Below are 19,191 nucleotides of genomic sequence, written 5' to 3' on the forward strand. Positions count from 1 at the left end.
GGGGGGGGGGGGGGGGGGGAGGGAAAGAGGGGTTGTTTTCTTCACAATCCTGAAACATTTTACAGCTGAAATCATTTACAGATGTTTTTTAGAGGGAAAACATGCACAAAATGTTTTCATAATTTAAAAAGAGCCTTACTTTGCTGACCATGTGGACAGAATATGTGTAATGGTGAAATCATCTTTCTGATTTTTATTTTCAAACGTATGTCCTCCTCCCTGCCCCCGTGTCCCTCCGTACGCATTTTGTTAGCGCTGCAGTAATGTAAAATGTCTGACATCTCAAAGAGTAACAACCCGTCCCTCCAAACCCCACGTAGGATTTTCTACTTCTAGCAGGAGGCACTTATTGGGAGAAGTGGAAGGGGACACAGAGGATAAATGAAGCTGTTTATTTCTGCAAGTCGGGAGAAACCATTTATCTTTGAGCTTCTCCTGACTCTCGCCTACAGTAAAATTTGGAGACACGTGTAAACAAACTATTCACATTGGTGTTTTTGTAGATGAGTTTAATTGAGATTGTATGTTTCATTCTGAAAGTATAATGTACTTTTAAAATGATCCCATTTACAAGCCAGGCATGCACGTCCGCACGTGCACCCGTCACTCTCAACTACTGGAAGCATCTACGAGCTGTTCGTAACCATCGTGCAGTCATGAGGAGGGTAGGATGATTATTGGACAAAAAAAATAAAGGGTTGCAGGCTCTTCTGGTGAACTGCAAGTCAACCACAACTCTGAGATCCCAAACTCTGCTTTAGTGTGTACTTGGAAATGCTGAGGGTCTTGTTCTGAACCTTTGAGCGGTCTGAACTCAAAAGCATCTGTTTGCAGTGATCTGCCTCGTAGTCTCTCTACTTCAGTTATCTTGCAAGATAAAATGGATGTTTAAGTGACTTGGTGAGAGCCTTGTGGTGTCCTTGTCGCTCTTCCATTCCTGGTGTGGCACAGGCAGTTGTGAATGTGCTGCTGTTGAGGGGAATCACGTTGAACGTTTCCCTGATTCTTCCACTATTGAAGACCATTTAGTCAGAATAGCCACGCTTTTGATCTCGTGTGGGAAACGAAGGGAGTCAGCCTGTTTTACAGGAGTGAAACAGTCCAAGCACCGCAGCAGGATGCAGGTGGCAGGATTTTGCTGTTCATTACTGCATAATCCAGTTTGTGTTCATTTTTGGCTGCACTGCTCTGCAATAGAGACAGCACCTGCTGGCACGTCACCCAGTTCAAAAAGGGACACCCCTCAATGTAGAGATGATTTTTTTTAATTATTATTGTATATGAAGCAGAAATACACATTAATAATAAGACTAATTTCTTATTTTGTTTAAAAAAAAAAAAAAAAAAAAAAGCCAACCAAAAGAATCTACAAGTTGGGTTTCTTCGTATGCACTAAACTGGGCTTTCTTCCAATAACTGCTAACCGTAAAAGGCAGAATTCAAAGGACTTCCTTGTTTGTTTTTGTTCCTCTTTCCTTTTGAGCATGTACAAGGCTGTGTAGGAACTCCATTTCTCTGTATATACTATTCCAGTTCCAAATAACCCACGTAGGAAGCACACCGTGCTGCCCTCTCCTTCCTAGATCTTCAGCTGCGTCGCTGCTTCCTGGTTGCTGGGGTTGGGTGGTGGGGTGGAATGGGTCTGAGACAGGAGGAGAAGCTGTTGAGACGAGGGCCGTGAGTTCAGTTTGTTTGCTGTTACGTTTGGTTTGGTTTTGTACTTTTATTTTATTTGATTTTTTAATCAATTGGGCAGCTCCCTTTTCCACAAGCCTTTGTGACTGTAGAACTATTGTAGAAAAAGAAGTTCTTTTCTATATATAAAAAGAAATTATCCAACACAGTAATATTGGTACCTACCATTTTTTCACTTCTGTTTAAAAAAGAAAATAAATAAATGTATTTTTAGCAAGATAACTTGGGTAATCTTCTAAAAGAAATTAAAAAAAAAAAATCTCACTGTTAGTGACTTTGATGCCTTTTAAAATAAGAGCTTTTTCATTTCATTCCATCTTCAAAATTTTTTATCTTTGTTGTAGAATATTAAAAACTATTTTAAGAAAGAAAAAAAAAAAAAATTCTCTTTAAAGAGATCTCTAGAGTGTGTGAATAGGAGCTCCAGATGCCTCTAAAAGCCGCATGTACAAATGAAGCTGAGTTTATTCCTGTCTGTTTATATTTGCTTTTCCTGTTTTGTAATCTCTTTGTACTTCGTTCATGGTGACTTGTAAGCTAAGGGGAAGGGGTGCCTAGATGCCTTTGTAATTCTCCATGTCATGCTCCTGGCTGGATGGTCTCCCTTCCTCTACTTGTATGTAATATCACTTTTTTTTCCCCTTTCTAGCAAGTACTTTCAAAAGAACTCTGTACATTTTAACATAAAAAATAAATTATGTTGAGCCATTTTGGATGTCTGTTGTGCACGTGGATTTTGTTTTTTTTTCCCCATCCATTTGAGCGCCGAGCTCCGTTCTGCTCTTTGTCCCGGGAGCGTCGTTCCCTCGCCGTTCCTCTCCGCGAGAGCCGCCCGAAGCTTCAGCGAAGTGCAGCAGCTCCGTTTTGTCAACCGCGTTCCTTCCGCGGCCGCGAGAGCTTCGCCCGGCGCCTGCCGACAGCTGCGCTGCCCGCCTTCAGCGCCGGGCGGCAGCAGAGCTCCGAGCTGCACGGCTGCAGAGGAACAGAATCGCAGAAACACCGAGGTTGGAAAAGACCTCCAAGATCATCCAGTCCCACCATCACCAATAGCACTCACTAAACCACGTCCCTCAACGCAAAATCCAAACGTTCCTTCAACACCTCCAGGCTCGGTGACTCCACCACCTCCCTGGGCAGCCCACTGCAGTGCCTGACCGCTCTTTAGGAGCAGTAATATTTCCTAACCAGCCTAAATCTCCCCTGGTGCAGCTTGAAGCCATTCCCTCTAGTTCTATCACTGTTACACGAGAAGAGGCCGACTCCCAGCTCGCTACAACCTCCCTTCACATAGCTATAGAGAGCAGTGAGGTCTCCCCTGAGCCTCCTCTTCTCCACACTGAACAACCCCAGCTCCTGCAGCCATTCCTCATCAGCCCTGTGCTCCAGACCCCTCACAGCTTTGTCGCCCTTCTTTGAACCCGCTCCAGGGCCTCCATGTCTTTCTTGCAGTGTGGGCCCAAAACTGGACACAGCACTCGAGGTGCGGCCTCACAGAGCTGAGTACAGGAGGAAAGATGGCTGCATGGCTGCAGAGCTTCCATAGCTGCACGGCTGCAGCCCGCGGCCTTTGCACAGCCGCAGCGTCACAACGCTGCCTGCAAAAGAGGCCAGCTGTGTGATGGTCAAACCTGAGAACCACTAACTTCTGAACAAAAATTCATGCACGTGCTTTGCTGTTTCCTCATGGAGATGAAGCGTTTCTTTTTGCTGCATCGTCCCTTAAGCTGACACATCTCTCCCCCCAGATTTGCTGCTCTGGCTGTGTGAGGACAGACAGAAGTTGTTGTATGTGATGCTCAGGGCAGTCTGCTCTGTCAGCTCTCTGCACCACAACATGTCCGCTTTTATTTAGCTCCAATTTTTAGACATTTCCTCTCATTTTTTACACGCAATGCAAATTTTGAAGGTAAAATACTACTGGAGAACAGCTCTATGCTCTCCACTACAAATTTCTGCAGCGATTGGACCAAAACATCACTCTGTTGATTTAGGTAACTCTAGAATTCACAGTGATGATGGCAAATCACTGCCACGAAATGAGATCATGATCTCCTTCAGTAAGATCCTATCATAAACTGATGGGGAGGGCGAATCTAAGCCTTCATCTGGTAGCAAACGATGGTGACACGCGCCGTTTTGAAATGCTCTTCAGTTCTTTGTTGGAGATCTTTGCAGTGCTTTGACAATGCTTAAGTGGCCAAGTTTGGTGTGGGTTGGGTCAGCACTAATGATAATTAACATTGGCGTGCTTCTCAGTTCTTAAGGGAGTTGAAGCTGTTGTAAGAAAAAACTGTGGTATCCATAACTTTCTCTCTAGCTTTTAGGCTTGGAACAAAAATAAGTGCTGATGGGAATCCATAAACAAGATCACAGAAATGTGATTTCCCGGCGTTAATTAGGTGATAAATAATTGCTGCTGAAGGATGGTTTATAAAAAACATTATTTGCTCAAATGGGCCTCGTTGTAAATAACCCTGTTTGTTGGTGTTGGATATTAATTTTATTTTTATTTTTTAATTATTATTATTTTTTAAGGAAAAGGGAATAAGTGAAACGCTGTTTGTGTGGGTTGACTCGATGATAGCCACATTTGGGACTCATAAACAAGGAGATCTTTTTCAATATCTCATCGAAATCCTGCTGTCAGTGAAGGCCTACAGAAGTGAGTGATTGCTTTGTTTTGGTTTTGGTTTGATTTTGGAGAGTTGCCACGCTAAAATAGGGTTTAAATCAGGCAGTACAAGAACCATCAGCATCTTACAGCATGGCGTGAGCAGCTGCTACTGCGTGCTCTGCACTGCCACTGCCAGGTATCCCGCTGTGAACACAGAACAGTTCCATTCAGCAGTGACAGATTTGCTCCAGATTAGCTGTTATGTGGACCAAAATGTCTGTTAGCAACACAACACGTAGGGCTCCGTATGTTGAAAGCAACACACAGCAAACATACAAGCTTTGGCCTTGAAGATTTCCAGCATTTCAAAGAGGTGAATTGAAAGGCTTTGATCATCAGTGAGATAGCTGAGAACAGATAAAAAGAACAATTCTAATTAAGTTCCCGACTCAGTGAGAGAGATCTGTGCTGAGATCCTCCCTCTGCAGCAATGGGGAATGCAGATGGACTGAACAAGGCTTGGTTTACAGTGGCTGAGGTGCGGCCTGCAGCATCCTTTATCTTTGCAGCTTGTCAACCAGAAGAGTTTGGCTAAAAATACCTAATTGGAGTTTGAATGTAAAATCCTATTACAGAGAACCTCAGCAGTTTCCACAAACTGTTCTTCACTCCGGCAGAGCAGGACTCCAGCTATGCTTCATTCCTGGAAACACCTTGTAGGCAAACAGGACTTTGTTTCTGTTCTTCCCTCACACGAGGTTCTGTTCTGTGTTGAATTGGCACATAGAAGCCTTGTTCATCTGTGCGACCATTTCTTTCTCCTTGCTTTCCCTTGCCCAACCCTTTATCCTGAGAGCTCTTTGCAACAGGACTGTTGTTGATGATTGCCATTTGTCTGACATGGTAGAATCCCAATCTGTTACTGAGGTACCAGAGATAGAGTACAGATATTCTGTTTTCAAGGAGAAAGTGTTAAATACAGTGCTCTGTGTCAAATACTTAAATAAGGCTCTTTAAAATCTTGTCTTATAGTATTGTGCTGGCTCTACGTGCAGGTGGTGTCTTTCAGCTGAAGGAGGAGGTTTGTGTACTGTCATCCTCCATTTCTCCATTTTGAAGTGGAGCCTAACTAAAGGGAGCCTACAAACAGGAAGAGAACCAACTCTTGGAAAGGGGAGATGACAGCAGGACGAGGGGAAATGGTTTGAAGTTGAGGGAGGGCAGATGGAGGTTGGATGTCAGGGGGAAGTTCTGTGCTGTGAGAGCGGTGAGGTGCTGGAACAGCTGCCCAGAGAGGCTGTGATGCCCCGTCCATCCCTGGAGATGTTCAAGGCCAGGTTGGATGGGGCCCTGGGCAGCTTGGGCTGCTGTGAAATGTGGAGGTTGGCAGCCCTGTGTGTGGCAGGGAGTTGGAGCTCCGTGATCCTTGAGGTCCCTTCCAACCCTGGCCATTCTGTGATTCTGTGAAGTGCTGTTGTATTCCTTCACTAGGAACAAGCAGCAACAAGAATATGATCCACAAAGTGTTTTCTTCTTTCCTCTGTATTTCCTCAACATTTCTTGCCATCTCTGAACAGAGTCCTGGCTCCATTCTGAAACAGCAAGAACATTGAAGAAGATGAGCTCTTCCTCATGTATAGCAGCAGATCTCCATGGTCACTTTATCAACCATACACCACACACCAGCACACAAAAGCTGAATATCAACCCAAGGCAAGTGTTTCACAACTTGGAATATTACATTTGCAAGCCTCTGAGAAGGACAGCCTTGTGTATAAAACAGAGAGAATGAATTCCTTAGTCTCCTACTTAGTCTCTTAAATGATGCTGTCAGCATTCAAAATAGATGTTTCAAAATCAATGTCTGTGGTCATTTTTTGCATCCTACTTTAGGCAAGATTGCGGTTACTTTAGAACTGTCCTTGTCCCCTCTTGGTTTGTATTAAGAGGGAATGCTGTTGAAATCAAAGCAAATTGCAGAGCTTGGTCCTCAGCAAGCACTCAGACCTGCCCTGGCACAGACAGCAAGAGGTCAGCGGGTGATTATAGAAACTCTGAAGACAAAAGGAAAGCTGAAAATAGTCCCTTTAGAGGCCATTGCAGATGCTCTTGGTGACCTCTCTGTGCATCCAGCTGTAAGACAGACACTTCAGTGTGTTAGCAAACGTGACCACTGTCCTCAGGAAATCCTGTGCAGGGCTGGATGAATCCGAGCAGCAAATGATGGTGCAGGAAGGAGGCAGAAAGGGAGAGATGATGTTCTGAGAAAGCACTGCCTGGAAGCTCTGACACTAAATGGAAAGAGTATAGATTTGTAGTTGTTTTAAATATGGTGCCTCTGACCGTTGCAGCTGTGCACATGGCATCTCCTGCCTATGGAGCGTTGTGCTGTGTGGTTTCTATTTAATTCTGGTTTGTCTTTTTTTGTTTTTTATGTGCATATTCACAAGATGTATGAAGATGTGTAGCTCTATCTGAACCTGAGAGTTGTGTTTCTCCATGGGGGTTCAGGTCAAAGAACTAAAGCTGCTCTTGGAAAAGACTTGTAAAATGTGATGATTTCCTGTTCTTAGATTTTATTAGGACCCTGTAAACCTTTTCTGCATTCTCACCCATCACATTCTGAAAAAAACTCAGATACATAAAACTGTTTTCTGTTCTTTGGACTCTTCTTGGTCTGTGGGTAAAGCAAGAGAATTGGAAGGACTTCAAAGGGAAAAGAAATGCAGGAGAACTTAGCCAGAAAAGTGACCTACATTATCTACAGTTAATTCTGCATTTCTCAGCTTCCCATCTCTCTACATAACCTGTAAGTGACTGTCAGGTAGTTGCTAAGGAATTGACATTAAACCCTACTTCCCCATCTTTTGACACGAAAGGGACCTTTCTGTCTAAAATAGGATGAGCTACACCAAAAACCTGCAGCGTATGTTGGGCAGATGATGCTCCCAGTGCTCTGCCCATAAGTTTGCAGATGGGTGACATTTTGGGGGCAGAGGGAGAGCGGAGAATGGAACTGATAAAAGTGCAGACCCCAGTTTGTGCCCAGACCCCTCCTGCACTGATGCAATCTGCAGGAACAAAAATTACATCTCTGAGCTAAATCTATGACTTCTAACCTGTGGTTTGTTTTGCTTTGGAAGGGAGGCTGCAGGTAAAATGGTCAGATGAGCATGGAGAAGAGGTGACTGCCTCCAGGTGCCATGACCAGGGATCCTCTGCTGATGTCTGTGGGGCAGGAGCTGGGGTATCTGGTTTTCTTTTCTGCAGCTGTTAGTCAAGGAGCAAACCTAGCCCCTGCTTTCTGTCTCCCATTCACAGCCAAGATCCCTCCCCTCCCGTCGCTGTTCACTCAGTGAAGAGATGAGAGCAGAAAAGGATGCTGTTAAGCTGCACTTTGCTCCACCGTTTGGCACAGCCTTTGCAGCATTGACTGTTTTCTGAGCAGGGATGCTGCCTGCCTTCTAAGCAACGCAGCGATCGCCTACTGCTCCCCCTGAAAGGAGCTGGAATCACAACCAGCCGCATCGCCCGCTGCACAGAGAGTGACTGAGGGAATCGGAGAGGCTGGAATATGTGCCTGCCTCAGCAGCACTGCAGTGGTAGAGCCACCGACTGACTACATGCAGGTTACTGCTTTCAATGTATTGCTACGGAGAGAACAGAAGTCGAGATGAAATGCAGCGGCCTCCTTTTCCTCTGCTTCTCTGCTGTCATCGTGCATTAATTGCTGAGAGTTATTTTTCTTCCTATGGCTAGCTGCCTGCATCTCTTTTCATACTGCAGGAGAGGCAGTGAGGGAGCGAGCACAGCACAGCCCGGTGCCCTGTCCCATCAAGAGGGTTCTGCATGATGTGCCAGTGCAGTCAGGGGCTGCTGCAATGGTGCACAGAACCTCTGGAACAGCTGGATTTGGGATTATTAATGCTTTATAAAGGTGTTCTGGACTCCATCTAGCAATTAGCCGGAGACACCGTCTGTCCTTTGGGGCTTGTTGTCTGCTTTCTATCTTCCTCTCGTTACTGGTTTCACATCCATCTGGGTCGACAGCATTCGAGCTGGAAAGGGACCTTCCTGGCCAGGAACAGGAGTGCGCTGTGCAGAAAGTGCCGCTGTGAGCTCTGGAGCAGCTGCAGTCTGACCAGCCATGGCTCAAGCAGCAAAGCAGCTGAAGAAAATCAAAGACATCGAGGCTCAGGCTCTACAGGAGCAGAAGGAGAAGGAAGAATCCAATCGCAAGCGCAGAAATCGCTCTCGGGACCGGAAGAAAAAGGTCAGTGATGCTGGGGTGAGCAGCCCTATGTTCAGATGCCTGTTCTTGTGGCAGTGGGTGCTGTTTGCTTTTGGAGGGGGGGAGATGATGAGGGGCACTCTGTTCCCAGAACAAATCCATGCGCACAAGGAACAATTCCTACAAAACAGAAGACAACTTTTGGGGCCAGGAGTCTGCTGTTTATCCTGACAGTGCAGGGATGGGGGTAGAAAAAAAGGAGGGTGAAGGGACAGAGGGAGCAAAGGGTTTGTGTAAGCATCAAAGTCTCACTTAGCCTATTTCCAAGTCCTTTCATCATCTGCTAGTAATGGATTTGATCTCTGGGATAAATTTTCTGTCTTTCAGCTTCATGCAGTCTCCCAGAGACTGCAAAGGAGCAGGTGACACTTGCCCCTTTTCCCAGTGAGGAGTGTTTCTAATATTCTGCCTGTGCCCTGCTTCTGCCAGGACACTGCACCCAGGGTACAGTGACAGCAGGCCACCTGGGGAGAAGGAGCAGTTTTGTGCAGGGACCGAGTGCTCTGCTGCTGCTGCGTGGCACAGACAGTGTTGGTGAGGGGGATGTGGTTCATCCCTCCCAGCAAAGGCATCACGCTCGCAGGCAACAGGGAGCCAGAGCAAGAAAAGGTGCCCGTCCCCTCTGCCGACATCAGCACGCAGGAGCCTGGGCTCTGCCTGCTGTTCTGAGCTGTAGCACCTTTCTGGAAAGCCACTGTCAGTTTTTCTTGCTGCCAGCTCTCCGCCGGAGCAGATGTGTGGCTAAGATTGCTTTGCTGCTGCTTGAAGATCTCTTGTTCTTCTCACAACAGGGCCTGATGTCTATGCTATACACCAGTGCAGAGAGGCTAAGAGGAATGAGGTGACACCAAGGGTAATCCAGGGTATGTGTGAGAAGAGGCTGCAACACAGAGATGTCTTAGGGGGCTTCTCCTCTGTATTTAGCAAAAGAGTCTGAGACTTCTGTGTATCTCCTGTGAGCAAGAGGTTTACAACAGACTTCTGTTGCTTAGAATGTGTCAACGGCTGCTTCTGCACAGCCATGAGAGAAGTCCTGCTGAGGGAGCAGAGCAGGCACTGCTGAGCAGCCCTCAGAGTTTTATTTTCCTGCCCCACTGCCAGACAGCTGCCCACTGAGGCAGTCTGGGCTAGTCCTGGGCACTGGAATCCCAATTTCATTCATGCCTGTTTGAAGAGAATGCTCATCCCTTGTGAGCCTTTGAGAAAACCATGTTATTCCCTTCTGCCCCTCACCATGAATCACGGTGTCAGCGTGTCTCAGTGATGGACTGGGAAATCCAAAGATCTCTGTAAAGTATCTGGGCTTCTTCAGGTGGAAAGGAGCAGGGGGGACCTTCTTGTCAGCTCCTTGTGAGAGACTTGAGTTATGCTTACTGCCAAGACAGTGACATAAACAACAGAGATGGCAAAACTCCCCTGAATAAACCCAGGGGCTCTGATTCCCTGAGATCACAGAATCACAGAATCACAGAATTGTAGGGGTTGGAAGGGACCTCCAGAGATCATCGAGTCCAACCCCCCTGCCAAAGCAGGTTCCCTACAGCAGGTCTCACAGGCAGGCATCCAGGCAGGTCTTGAACATCTCCAGAGAAGGAGACTCCACCACCTCCCTGGGCAGATGAAATAGATCTTGCAGCCATAAGCATTGCAGTGCACTATTCAGGACTGTCACAGCATGGGGGACATGGTGCAAGGTCTTCTTGGAGAATTCAGCAGGATTCTGGCACACTGCAGAGTACCTGAGCTTCAGCTTTCCCTTCCCAAGCATTATGCCCAGGGAACATGCTTTGGGAAGGGAAGCTGGGCTGCCTCACAGCTCAGCCTAAAGTCAGGACAGACAGAGCCCCTGCTTGCCCTCCATTTCTTCTGGGACCAAAGCTGGGGTGAGGGATGCTTTTGCATGGGGCTGAGCACTGGGATGTCTGACCAGGGCAGCCCAGGAGGGCTCTGTGTTTGCAGAGAACAGTGAATTTGGAGAGAGCAACGGACAGATATAAAGTCTGTAGACAGCAGCTTGTCACTGGGTATGGGGCCTTTTAACTACCACACTGGCAAGTCAAACATCGCTTTCTTCAGTGATAACTGCTTACTGCATGCAGGCTCACAGCTTTTCCCTGCAGGGCCTTTTACTCTTCTACAGAGCAGCTTGTCTCTTATGCCATCAGAAAGCAGTTAAGGAGTTCTACTGTGAACCAGGAGATTTTGCTATAGGAAAAGTCCTCCCTTCTTATCCTTTGCTTCCCACCGCCTGAGTGTCTGCAGTGGTGGCAGTTTATTGCACAAGTCTGTGTTGGCACCACAGCAAGGGCTACCAGAACATGTTGGAGTTTTCTCATTCTGTTTTGCAGCAGCAGCTGAGGGGGTCTCCATGTTAGCCATGTTAGCTTGGGTGCCTGGCTGGTGCCTTGGAAGTCTGCATGCAGCTTACCATATATCCACACAGGAGGCCTCTCTGTCAAAATACTCTCACACTGCCACCAGTGTGGACTGAAAACGTTGTGTTACTGGATCCTTCTACTTCTCCACATGTGCCAGCTGGTTGTCTCTTGCTCTTTATGCAAACACAGGCTCCTGTGGGCAGAGACTGTTTGCCCTGAGTTTGCACAGCGCTGCATGTTTATATCTTGGTCTGTATCTGAGCCCACTGCTGCAATTCACTTTATTGGTGTCAATAGCAGAGGGACAACCAGTCATCCTAAGAGGTGCTAACAAAGCAGTGGAGGCCACAGAACAACTTGCTTCTAACTCCATGCAAGCTGATGCTGTCTATGCCTTGGGGCACGAGTGGTTTGCATTCTGCAGCATTTCCAGCCATTTTTGTGTTGTTGTGTATGTTGTGTGTTCTGTGATGCACCCTCTCAGTACATTCAGAGTAAGTTTTGCTTGGGCTCTACAGAACAGAGCCCAGCGCCTGCACTGCTGCCTCTATTTTGTTTGCTTTGAACAAGGAGAATTAAGCCACTTATTTTCTCTTTTCACTGCTATTTCCTTTGGCTTGCAATTGTCCAAGGTTAGGACAGTCTGTCAGTCTGAATTTGTACAGTATCTCACACAAGACAGCCTTGAATGCTAAAGGAAAATGTTTCCTAATGAGAAACTTTCAGCATAAAACTTCTGGCTGTTTTCCTAGTTGCCCATTTCCAGGAAACAAAACAGACTACTTTGAAGGCATATGTCTCCCTGCTATCAGATAGCAACCCGTGCTTGGTGCAGAGTTTCCTCTACGTGCTGCAGCAGGAAATACTTCAGTGCTCATTACCTTATACTCAAATACATCACAGAAGGAGTCAGAAGAAACTCCACTGTTATCTTCTGCCTGAAGCTTGATGCTCTGCTGTGGAAGTGAGGAGGGACATTGAGTATCAGGGCAACCAAAGCCTTTGAGAGCCAAGGAAGTACCACTGTGAATGTAACCAGGGTAGTGTGTAGGCAAAGAATTAGAGTGTGTTTCTAGGAATGGGCTTAGTCATTAGCCATATAGCTGTTATCTAGGCTTAAGAAAGGACTTTGCAATCACAGTGCCATCTTAAATCTTTGTGTGTGTTGTGTGTGTGCTGGGTTTGAGACAGCAATGCAAGGATGAACCTTTTCTGCTGTAAGAGTCCAGGGTGTAAAGCTGGGAAACTGTTTTGTATTGCAGCTGCTGATAGACTGGGGCAAAACTGAGCTCCTTTAAGGTGATCCAATGCACCGACTGATGTCGCAGTGGTGGAGGATTTACATCCCCGCCTCTGTCTGCCGAGTGTGCCAACAAGGAATTGATTTGTGTGACAAGAAGGTAACTGTGACCCTCCGAGCACTGTCAAGGTTGTTGGGGAAGCAAGTCCTGTCAGGATCTGGGGAGGATTACATCAGCCGGCTGCACCGTGAGGAGATTCAGACTTTGTAGAAGCGTAATAAATATTTAGTTTGTGTTTTAGGCTGGCTTGGGAAGTATGGGGGCTGTGTGTGATGACAGCTTCCTCTGATGCTGTTGATCTGACCTGCCACTGGAGTGCTGTGCGGATGGAAAAGCTGTCAGGAGGAGAGAAAGCATCAGCGCTGTGCTGGGCTCTGTGAGCACCCACGGAGGCCTCCCCTCCAAGCCTTTCTGTGTCTCTGTTTCTTTCTGGCGTGGAGTCAGAAGGTAGAGGAGACTCTTTCAAACTTACTTTTGACTAAACTCTGTCAAATTTCACTCGCTGCCACTCGCAACCACCCTCCAGCATTTCTTCCATTAGCTTGTAATGCAGCGTACGCTGGTTGTGATGGGAGCATCTGTCCTCCTAACATTCGGGTTTTCTTCCCAGTGATGACATGAAGTATGGGAGGAGGGCTGGCAGAGGGCAGGGTGTGTCATATTTACGTGCAGAAATCAAAATGGCAGTGCAGAAATTAGACTTCCCTCCGTGCTCCTGCAACAGCAGAGAGGTTACAGGAGCTTGTGGCTGAGCACGTGACGTTGCAATGGGCGCAGCCCAAGAGATCTTTCAGATGGCCCAGTTAGAAAAACCAGAACACGTATTCAGCAGCGGTTCCTTTTACTTCTCTCACTGTCCGCCTCGGCTCTTGGCGGATGCGGTGCTCAGCTGATCTCTCAGGTAAAGGGAGCTGATGTATAATGGGCCGTGTTTGACTGCTTTCCCAAATTGCGCACAAAAACTCGAGTCAGTTGTAAGTGAAGAACAGCGTGTGCACTGCTGAGCTAGCAAGGCATTTCAGAGCCTGTGCATCTGTCCTTTCCTGACATTTCCAGACAAGGAACTGCAGCGCCGGTGATGGAAGGGGGAGTGGCTGGCGTGGAAAACATGAGCTGAATGTAGGCATCTGGAAGGAAAGGATGGGAGGTCGGAGCAGCCCCTGCTGCTGCAGGCACGCATCGGCGGGGGGAGGAGGCACGCAGACAAAGCTGGTGCCATTCCACACGGCTGCTTTGCAGGTTCTTAAATTATTCAGGTAATAACGGTATCCATGCAGGTTTGGTGAACCCTGCAGATATCAAGATACTGGGACGAGGCAAGCAACATTTTAAACCTTGCAGCATTCCAAAATCCATTTCTGGTGCAAAGTCTTTTAAGTGCGCCCTGTCCTCTGTACCTGGTCCCCTGTGCAGTGTGGAGCATCCCAAGGGTCTGCCAAAGCAGAGCAATTCCTATGTGCAGGGGATGAGGCCAAAGGTGCCTTCTGTGACAGAGCTGAGCTTGGCAGCACGTGCAGCTTGCTTTGTTCATGATAAGAAGCTGCTTCTATTGTGCTGCAGCTGAGGCACAGCAGGTTAGATGTGAGCTCGAAGGAAAGCAGCTTTACAGAGAGCTAAAATTAGAAGTTTGGTCTGAATTATGCTAATTCATTTTAATTGCCTAAGTATGTCAGTGTTCTTCAGAAACGTACAGTCACTTCGCCGGTCTGGGAAGATGCAGCATCACTGGAGGCATGATGAAAGGATGGGTCAAGGATTGCAGAGATTTCTGGGTTCTCTGCCCTACTTCTGTCTCTGTAGCAGCCATCACCTCCAGCTCTCAGAATGCCATGAGGGTGGGTTCTGAAAACTGCCCCTGGACTGGATAGTCTCATTCAAATCTGAGGTGTGCAGAGGGCATCCTCCTGGACACGGGGAGATTTCTGACATCTCTCTATGAAGGGACAGTTCTGCACAGCAGAACCATCTGAAAATTCACATTTCCTTTCACAGATGAACTGTGTCATGTTTTGAGCCACAGTGCTGCAAACAGCAGCAAAATCCAAGCTCCCTTCCTATTTGCAAACCAAATTTTGCTGAGTGGCTGAAACACGAAGCCGGAGCCATACAGTTCTGTGTAGGGCTGCAAATATAGGGGACTGTGTTAAATCTAGGACTTTGGAATGTTGCAGTGAGAAATCTACAGTAGAAACAAAAGTAGCAGGTATTCACCAAAGTGTCTTGGGGAGGCGGAGGGAGAGAATGCAGCAGCAGGAGAGCATTCAGAAAACAGATGAGGCTTCTATATTTATACAGTGATGAGGGAAGAGGGAAAGAGTGCGTGCGTGTCTGTCTGTCTGTATGTCTGCCTGCTCAGGTCACTGAGAAGCCTCTTACTTAAGCAAAAACGTACAATAGAAGCCAGCACCAAATAAAAGTGATGGTTACAGTCCTCTACTCTAGTGTGGTAACGGGACTGTTCAAGACCTGCAGGGTGTGCTCATATCTGTATGTTGGACCTCTGCTATGGGAAATGCAGAGAACACAGTGCCTAAAGCCTTTGCAGAGTATAAGCTGTGTTTATACTTGAACTACTTGAACATACCTTAAACTATGTTGTATCTTCAGCTCATCTGGTGGTCACTGCAAAGGAATAGTGAACATATTTCTACTTTTCGTACAGTGATGTTTGTTCAGAAAACAAAAGATTCTAAATAATCTACAGGAAAACTTTTGTGTGTTCAGAGTCCATTTAATTCTGTCCTGATGCCATGCCTGGAAGGGGAGCTCTGTGTCTTACCCAGGACTTGCTGATTACAGCACAAAGCAAAGAATAAGATAAATGCCATGAGGAGTGCTGCTTGGTGGATGAGACAGACAGGTGTGGGGTGAGCTGAGGACAGTTGCAGCTTTGACAGTGCGCTTCCTACTTGCACTGAGCATCTCCAAACAGAAACTGGGTGGGAGCTGCCCCTGTCTGTGGATGGTCCCCACACAGGGTCTCCAAACCTTGGGTGAGCGTGGTGGGAAGTGTTGTTCTGGGTTTTCCAAGCGTTTGACCTTTCCATCTCCAAACACGTTGCAATTAGTCTCTATGTCTTCTGTCCCCAGCTGCAGGCACTGCTTCTCGTGCAAAGCACTGTGCCTTAGCATGCTCACATTGCTCTACTTGGAGAGAAGTGCTCTACTGAGCAGTAGATGCTATTCCACAGCCCAGCTCTGCGTTGTCAGTTAAAGCATAGTTGCTCTGAATGGTACTCAAAAACTTCAGAATCTCTCGTACAAGAAGAGCAGGGCTGTTTTGGGCTGTACCTTTCTCTCACTGTCAAGCCTTAGGCAGAGACCACGTGCCAACTAAACTTGCTCTTTCAGTCTTCTGAATGGGGAGGGGAGAGTGTGAAAGGTGTCCTCCTTTGGTCTGCCTAGGAATCAGCTCTGCTTTGTTGATGACTGGCGTGAGTTTTCACTGGGCGCTGTAATTACAAGCACGCCTCTTCCATTTCTAGGTCCTTACTCTGATGTTTGAATCAATAATGTTTTGCTGTTCATTGTTTCCATGGTTTTCGTTATAGGAGTAAATAGTCTGTTCTTAAATAAGATGCTGAACTTCAATCATTCCGTTCCCTGTCCTTGCAAGTCTCTGCATGGATCTCCTTTTCGGCTGCTTCTCTCTGCTCCTAATTTTCCTTGCGGTGGATGAAAGAACTCAGGCTGGTGATGAGTTTGAAGAGTGGTGGTGTGGGGATGGGAAATGTGCTGCAGAGCTCTCAGAAAGGGAAAACTTATCTAACTGGCTTGCTATGCTGTACTTGTTTTCCCTTTACTGGGGACGGTTACGGTTCTGCTTCTCAACATAAAAGCTGAAATAGAGAATATATCTGTGGGCCACTGCCTTTCTCGTGACAGTATTTCAGCTCTTGGGCAAGAGATGCCTTCATAGGGTCTATATTTGTCCTGCAGGCTATGATTTTCTCATCTTTTCCCTTCTTCAGCTCTGTTCCTGGCAGGATTAGCTCAGCTCGCTAGATTTGGTCCAAGCAGAAATTGCTCAGTGAAGCATGGCATGGCAGCTCTCTTCACACACAGGTTGGCCATGCATTGATGCACAATAACGTGTTCCTGTTAAAAAAACAACGTGATGGCCAGCAGGCTGATCCCTATCTGCACATAGCAGGAAAAATGCCGCCCGTCAAGCCTGCTGCAGTGCTAAGATTGCAGTAAAAGCAGCTACAGCATCACAAGGCAGAAGTATAAAATATCTGCTCCCCATCAGTACTGCATCAGCACAGCTCCTCCACATAACTTGTTGAACTCATCCTCATCAATAGGGTCAACAGGGAGAAATGCATCTCAGACCAGCCAGCAACCAGTCCGCAACTGCAGTAGTGAAGCACTTCCTTTATACAGCAGGGAGATCAAGTCTGCATTGGAAAGGGGCATTGCATGTTGGCTATTGTGGTCTGCAGGCTTCCTCCCTGAAGCAGTGGTGTGTTTTTACACATTGTGCTGCAAATAAATGCAACGTTGCACACAGAAGACAAAGGAAGGTGGCTCAGAAATATCACACGATCCTGTAGTTTGCTCTTGGCAGAAAGAATCTATCGCGACCTGTTGGGATAAAGAAAGGAGCTCAGCTTCCTCAGAATTGTCTCTGTAGCTCTTGTGAGATTTCAGGGGAAACATCAAACAATCAAACAAAAATAAAACCAGCCCAAAGAAAGCAATGTGCTTTTTGTACTTTTTATGGAGCTGCAACCACTACGGTTCGCTCCACTCCTCCAGCTGTCTGCTCTGTGCTGCCAACTGCTGAGCTCTGCCAGCAGGTTACGGGGAGAACGTGAGGGTGTAAGGCAAAAAGTACCTCAAAAATATGCACTAATCATGTTTGTGTTTACATTAGGAGAGATGTAAGGCATGCCAACGATGTGATTGTGAGCTGCAATGAAACAGTAGAGATTCAGGGAGGCTTTTTGGGTGCTGAACCATGAAAACAAGGACTTAATTTTGACTATGGTTCTGAAGGTCAGCACAAACAAACATGCATACAAACATGTTGTTTGGAAGATGCTTCCAAGGTACAATAGATTGCAAAAAGGTAAGAGAAGAGACTGCAGAACTGGGGGCTTTCAGCTGCAGCTGTGGAGTAGGACGTCATTAAAATGAATGTGCTGGGAATGGCAGAGTGCAGGACATAGACATTACTTCTGTAGGAGACCACTTTGGGTGCCTGCTTTTCATGATGTAAAGCATATTCTGTTAGAAGTCTGGCACGAAACCCCCTCAAACAAATGAAATCTTCCTTTGTGCCCTCACATTTCAGGGCTCCTTGGCTTGCATTGGACCACTACAATCTGGGTGCCCACCAAGGGTACATTGGGATGCAGGGGATGGTGGCTCACATTGTCTGTTACCGACAGCAAATCCTCAGGGAACCGTAGTGCTAAATGCTACAAGACTGTGCATCTTTGAAGGTATGCAGTTGTGCAGTGCTTTTTGGGCTTGGAGATGCCCTTTCAAGGCAGGGGATCTCTGTGAGCTCCTGGAGAGGGGATCAAGCAGCCTGCTTGTCCTGTGTTTTCCTTGTTCCTCATTGGGAATTGCTTCCTACTTCTCTGCCTATGATGTGACAGGAGATGGGGACAGTATTAAGCTGCGTGTTGCTTGGCTCCACTGATGTTCTGACGCTGCAGCAGCCTTTTCCAGGCTCCTCATTAACTGCTCTGTGGCCAGCGCTGTTCTGGTGCTCAGCTCCCAGCACTTGCTGCCAGTGCTGATAAACTGGAGTAACAGCATCTTATTTTTGAATTATTTAGGGCAGATTTTTTATTAATAACTCAAATTACCCTGTGAAACAGCAGCTTGTCTGATGTTAAATATTAAACTCTGTTAAGTGTGTGAGCCGGGGCAGAGAGCAGCACGCTGTGACTGCTCTAGCAGTGGATGGCCACGGTGCCCACCATCGTGCATTAATCCCTGCTCCTCAGAGAGCCTCCATCTTTAGGGCAGCCAGATGCACCCCACACAGCTCCCCAGCTTCTGAATTGCATTTTGCATGCTTTAAACAGATCAGCACATCAAAGGCTGGCGGAGCCTCTCTCTGGCGTTTCCATGGCAGCAGCAGCTGAGAGGATTCGGATGTTTCTGGGGTGGGATGGTGCTGTTGGGTGCATTGGGGCAGAGGGGACTGCTGACCACGGCCAGCATCCTCATAGATCTGCTCAGTGCAAGGGGCTGTCTCCCCATTTTGGGGTGCTGTGATGCAGACCTCTGCCTCTGGACTGCCCACCTCAGCTTCCTCTGGTCTGGGAGAGAAGGATGCTGCGCTGCACAGCAAGTAGGTCAGCTGAGTTATAGCCTCAGAATTGCTTGCTGGTTGGTGCAATGAAGGAAAGCAGGTCATTTCAGTTGCCATTCCTGCTCCTTGTGCTGCTGCATCCTTTGGGAGATGATGACGTGGTAGAGATAATGCTGTCATGTGGTTTGTGGTGGGTATGGCATCATTGCAAGTCTGCAATCAGCTGAATTAATTCCAAACTCATGTGCATCAAAAGATGCGTTCTGTTTCCATTGCCTCCAGGAGCACAGCAGTCTCCAGCAGTCTCTGCTTCTCCTAGGCTAGACTAGACTCCCTAGAGCGACTGAGGACACTCTGTTCCAACATGGGCTTTCCGACTGATGCTATGTGTTTTGTCTACATCTCCAAAATAATGCTTTTTGAGTGCAAAAGCACTTTGCGTTCAGAGCAAAACTCACAGTCACAAGATCTTTCCTTTTCTTGCTGCTCGTATCAGCTATGCATGCTCAGACCATCTTGCCTTCATCTCTAGAGTAAGGCATTCAGTTTTGGACACACTCTCATTTTATTTGAGATTGGGATTGATTAGCCTCAATCCCCATCCTATCCTATCCTATCCTATCCTATCCTATCCTATC

At 47.0% G+C, this 19,191-nt stretch overlaps 1 protein-coding gene across 1 annotated transcript in view; it reads left to right on the forward strand.

The window, feature by feature from the left end:
- Positions 1–7,665: 7,665 nt before the first annotated feature.
- ANK1 (ankyrin 1) overlaps positions 7,666–19,191 on the forward strand; it is a 50,531-nt gene continuing 39,005 nt past the window's right edge. The window contains exon 1 of the mRNA XM_048927962.1: positions 7,666–8,582. Within this exon, the coding sequence (XP_048783919.1) occupies positions 8,457–8,582 (126 nt within the window). The 5' untranslated portion in view covers positions 7,666–8,456. The remainder of the gene's footprint in view (positions 8,583–19,191) is intronic.

The sequence above is a fragment of the Lagopus muta genome, chromosome 27 (genome assembly GCF_023343835.1).
Source record: "Lagopus muta isolate bLagMut1 chromosome 27, bLagMut1 primary, whole genome shotgun sequence".
Taxonomy (NCBI): domain Eukaryota; kingdom Metazoa; phylum Chordata; class Aves; order Galliformes; family Phasianidae; genus Lagopus; species Lagopus muta.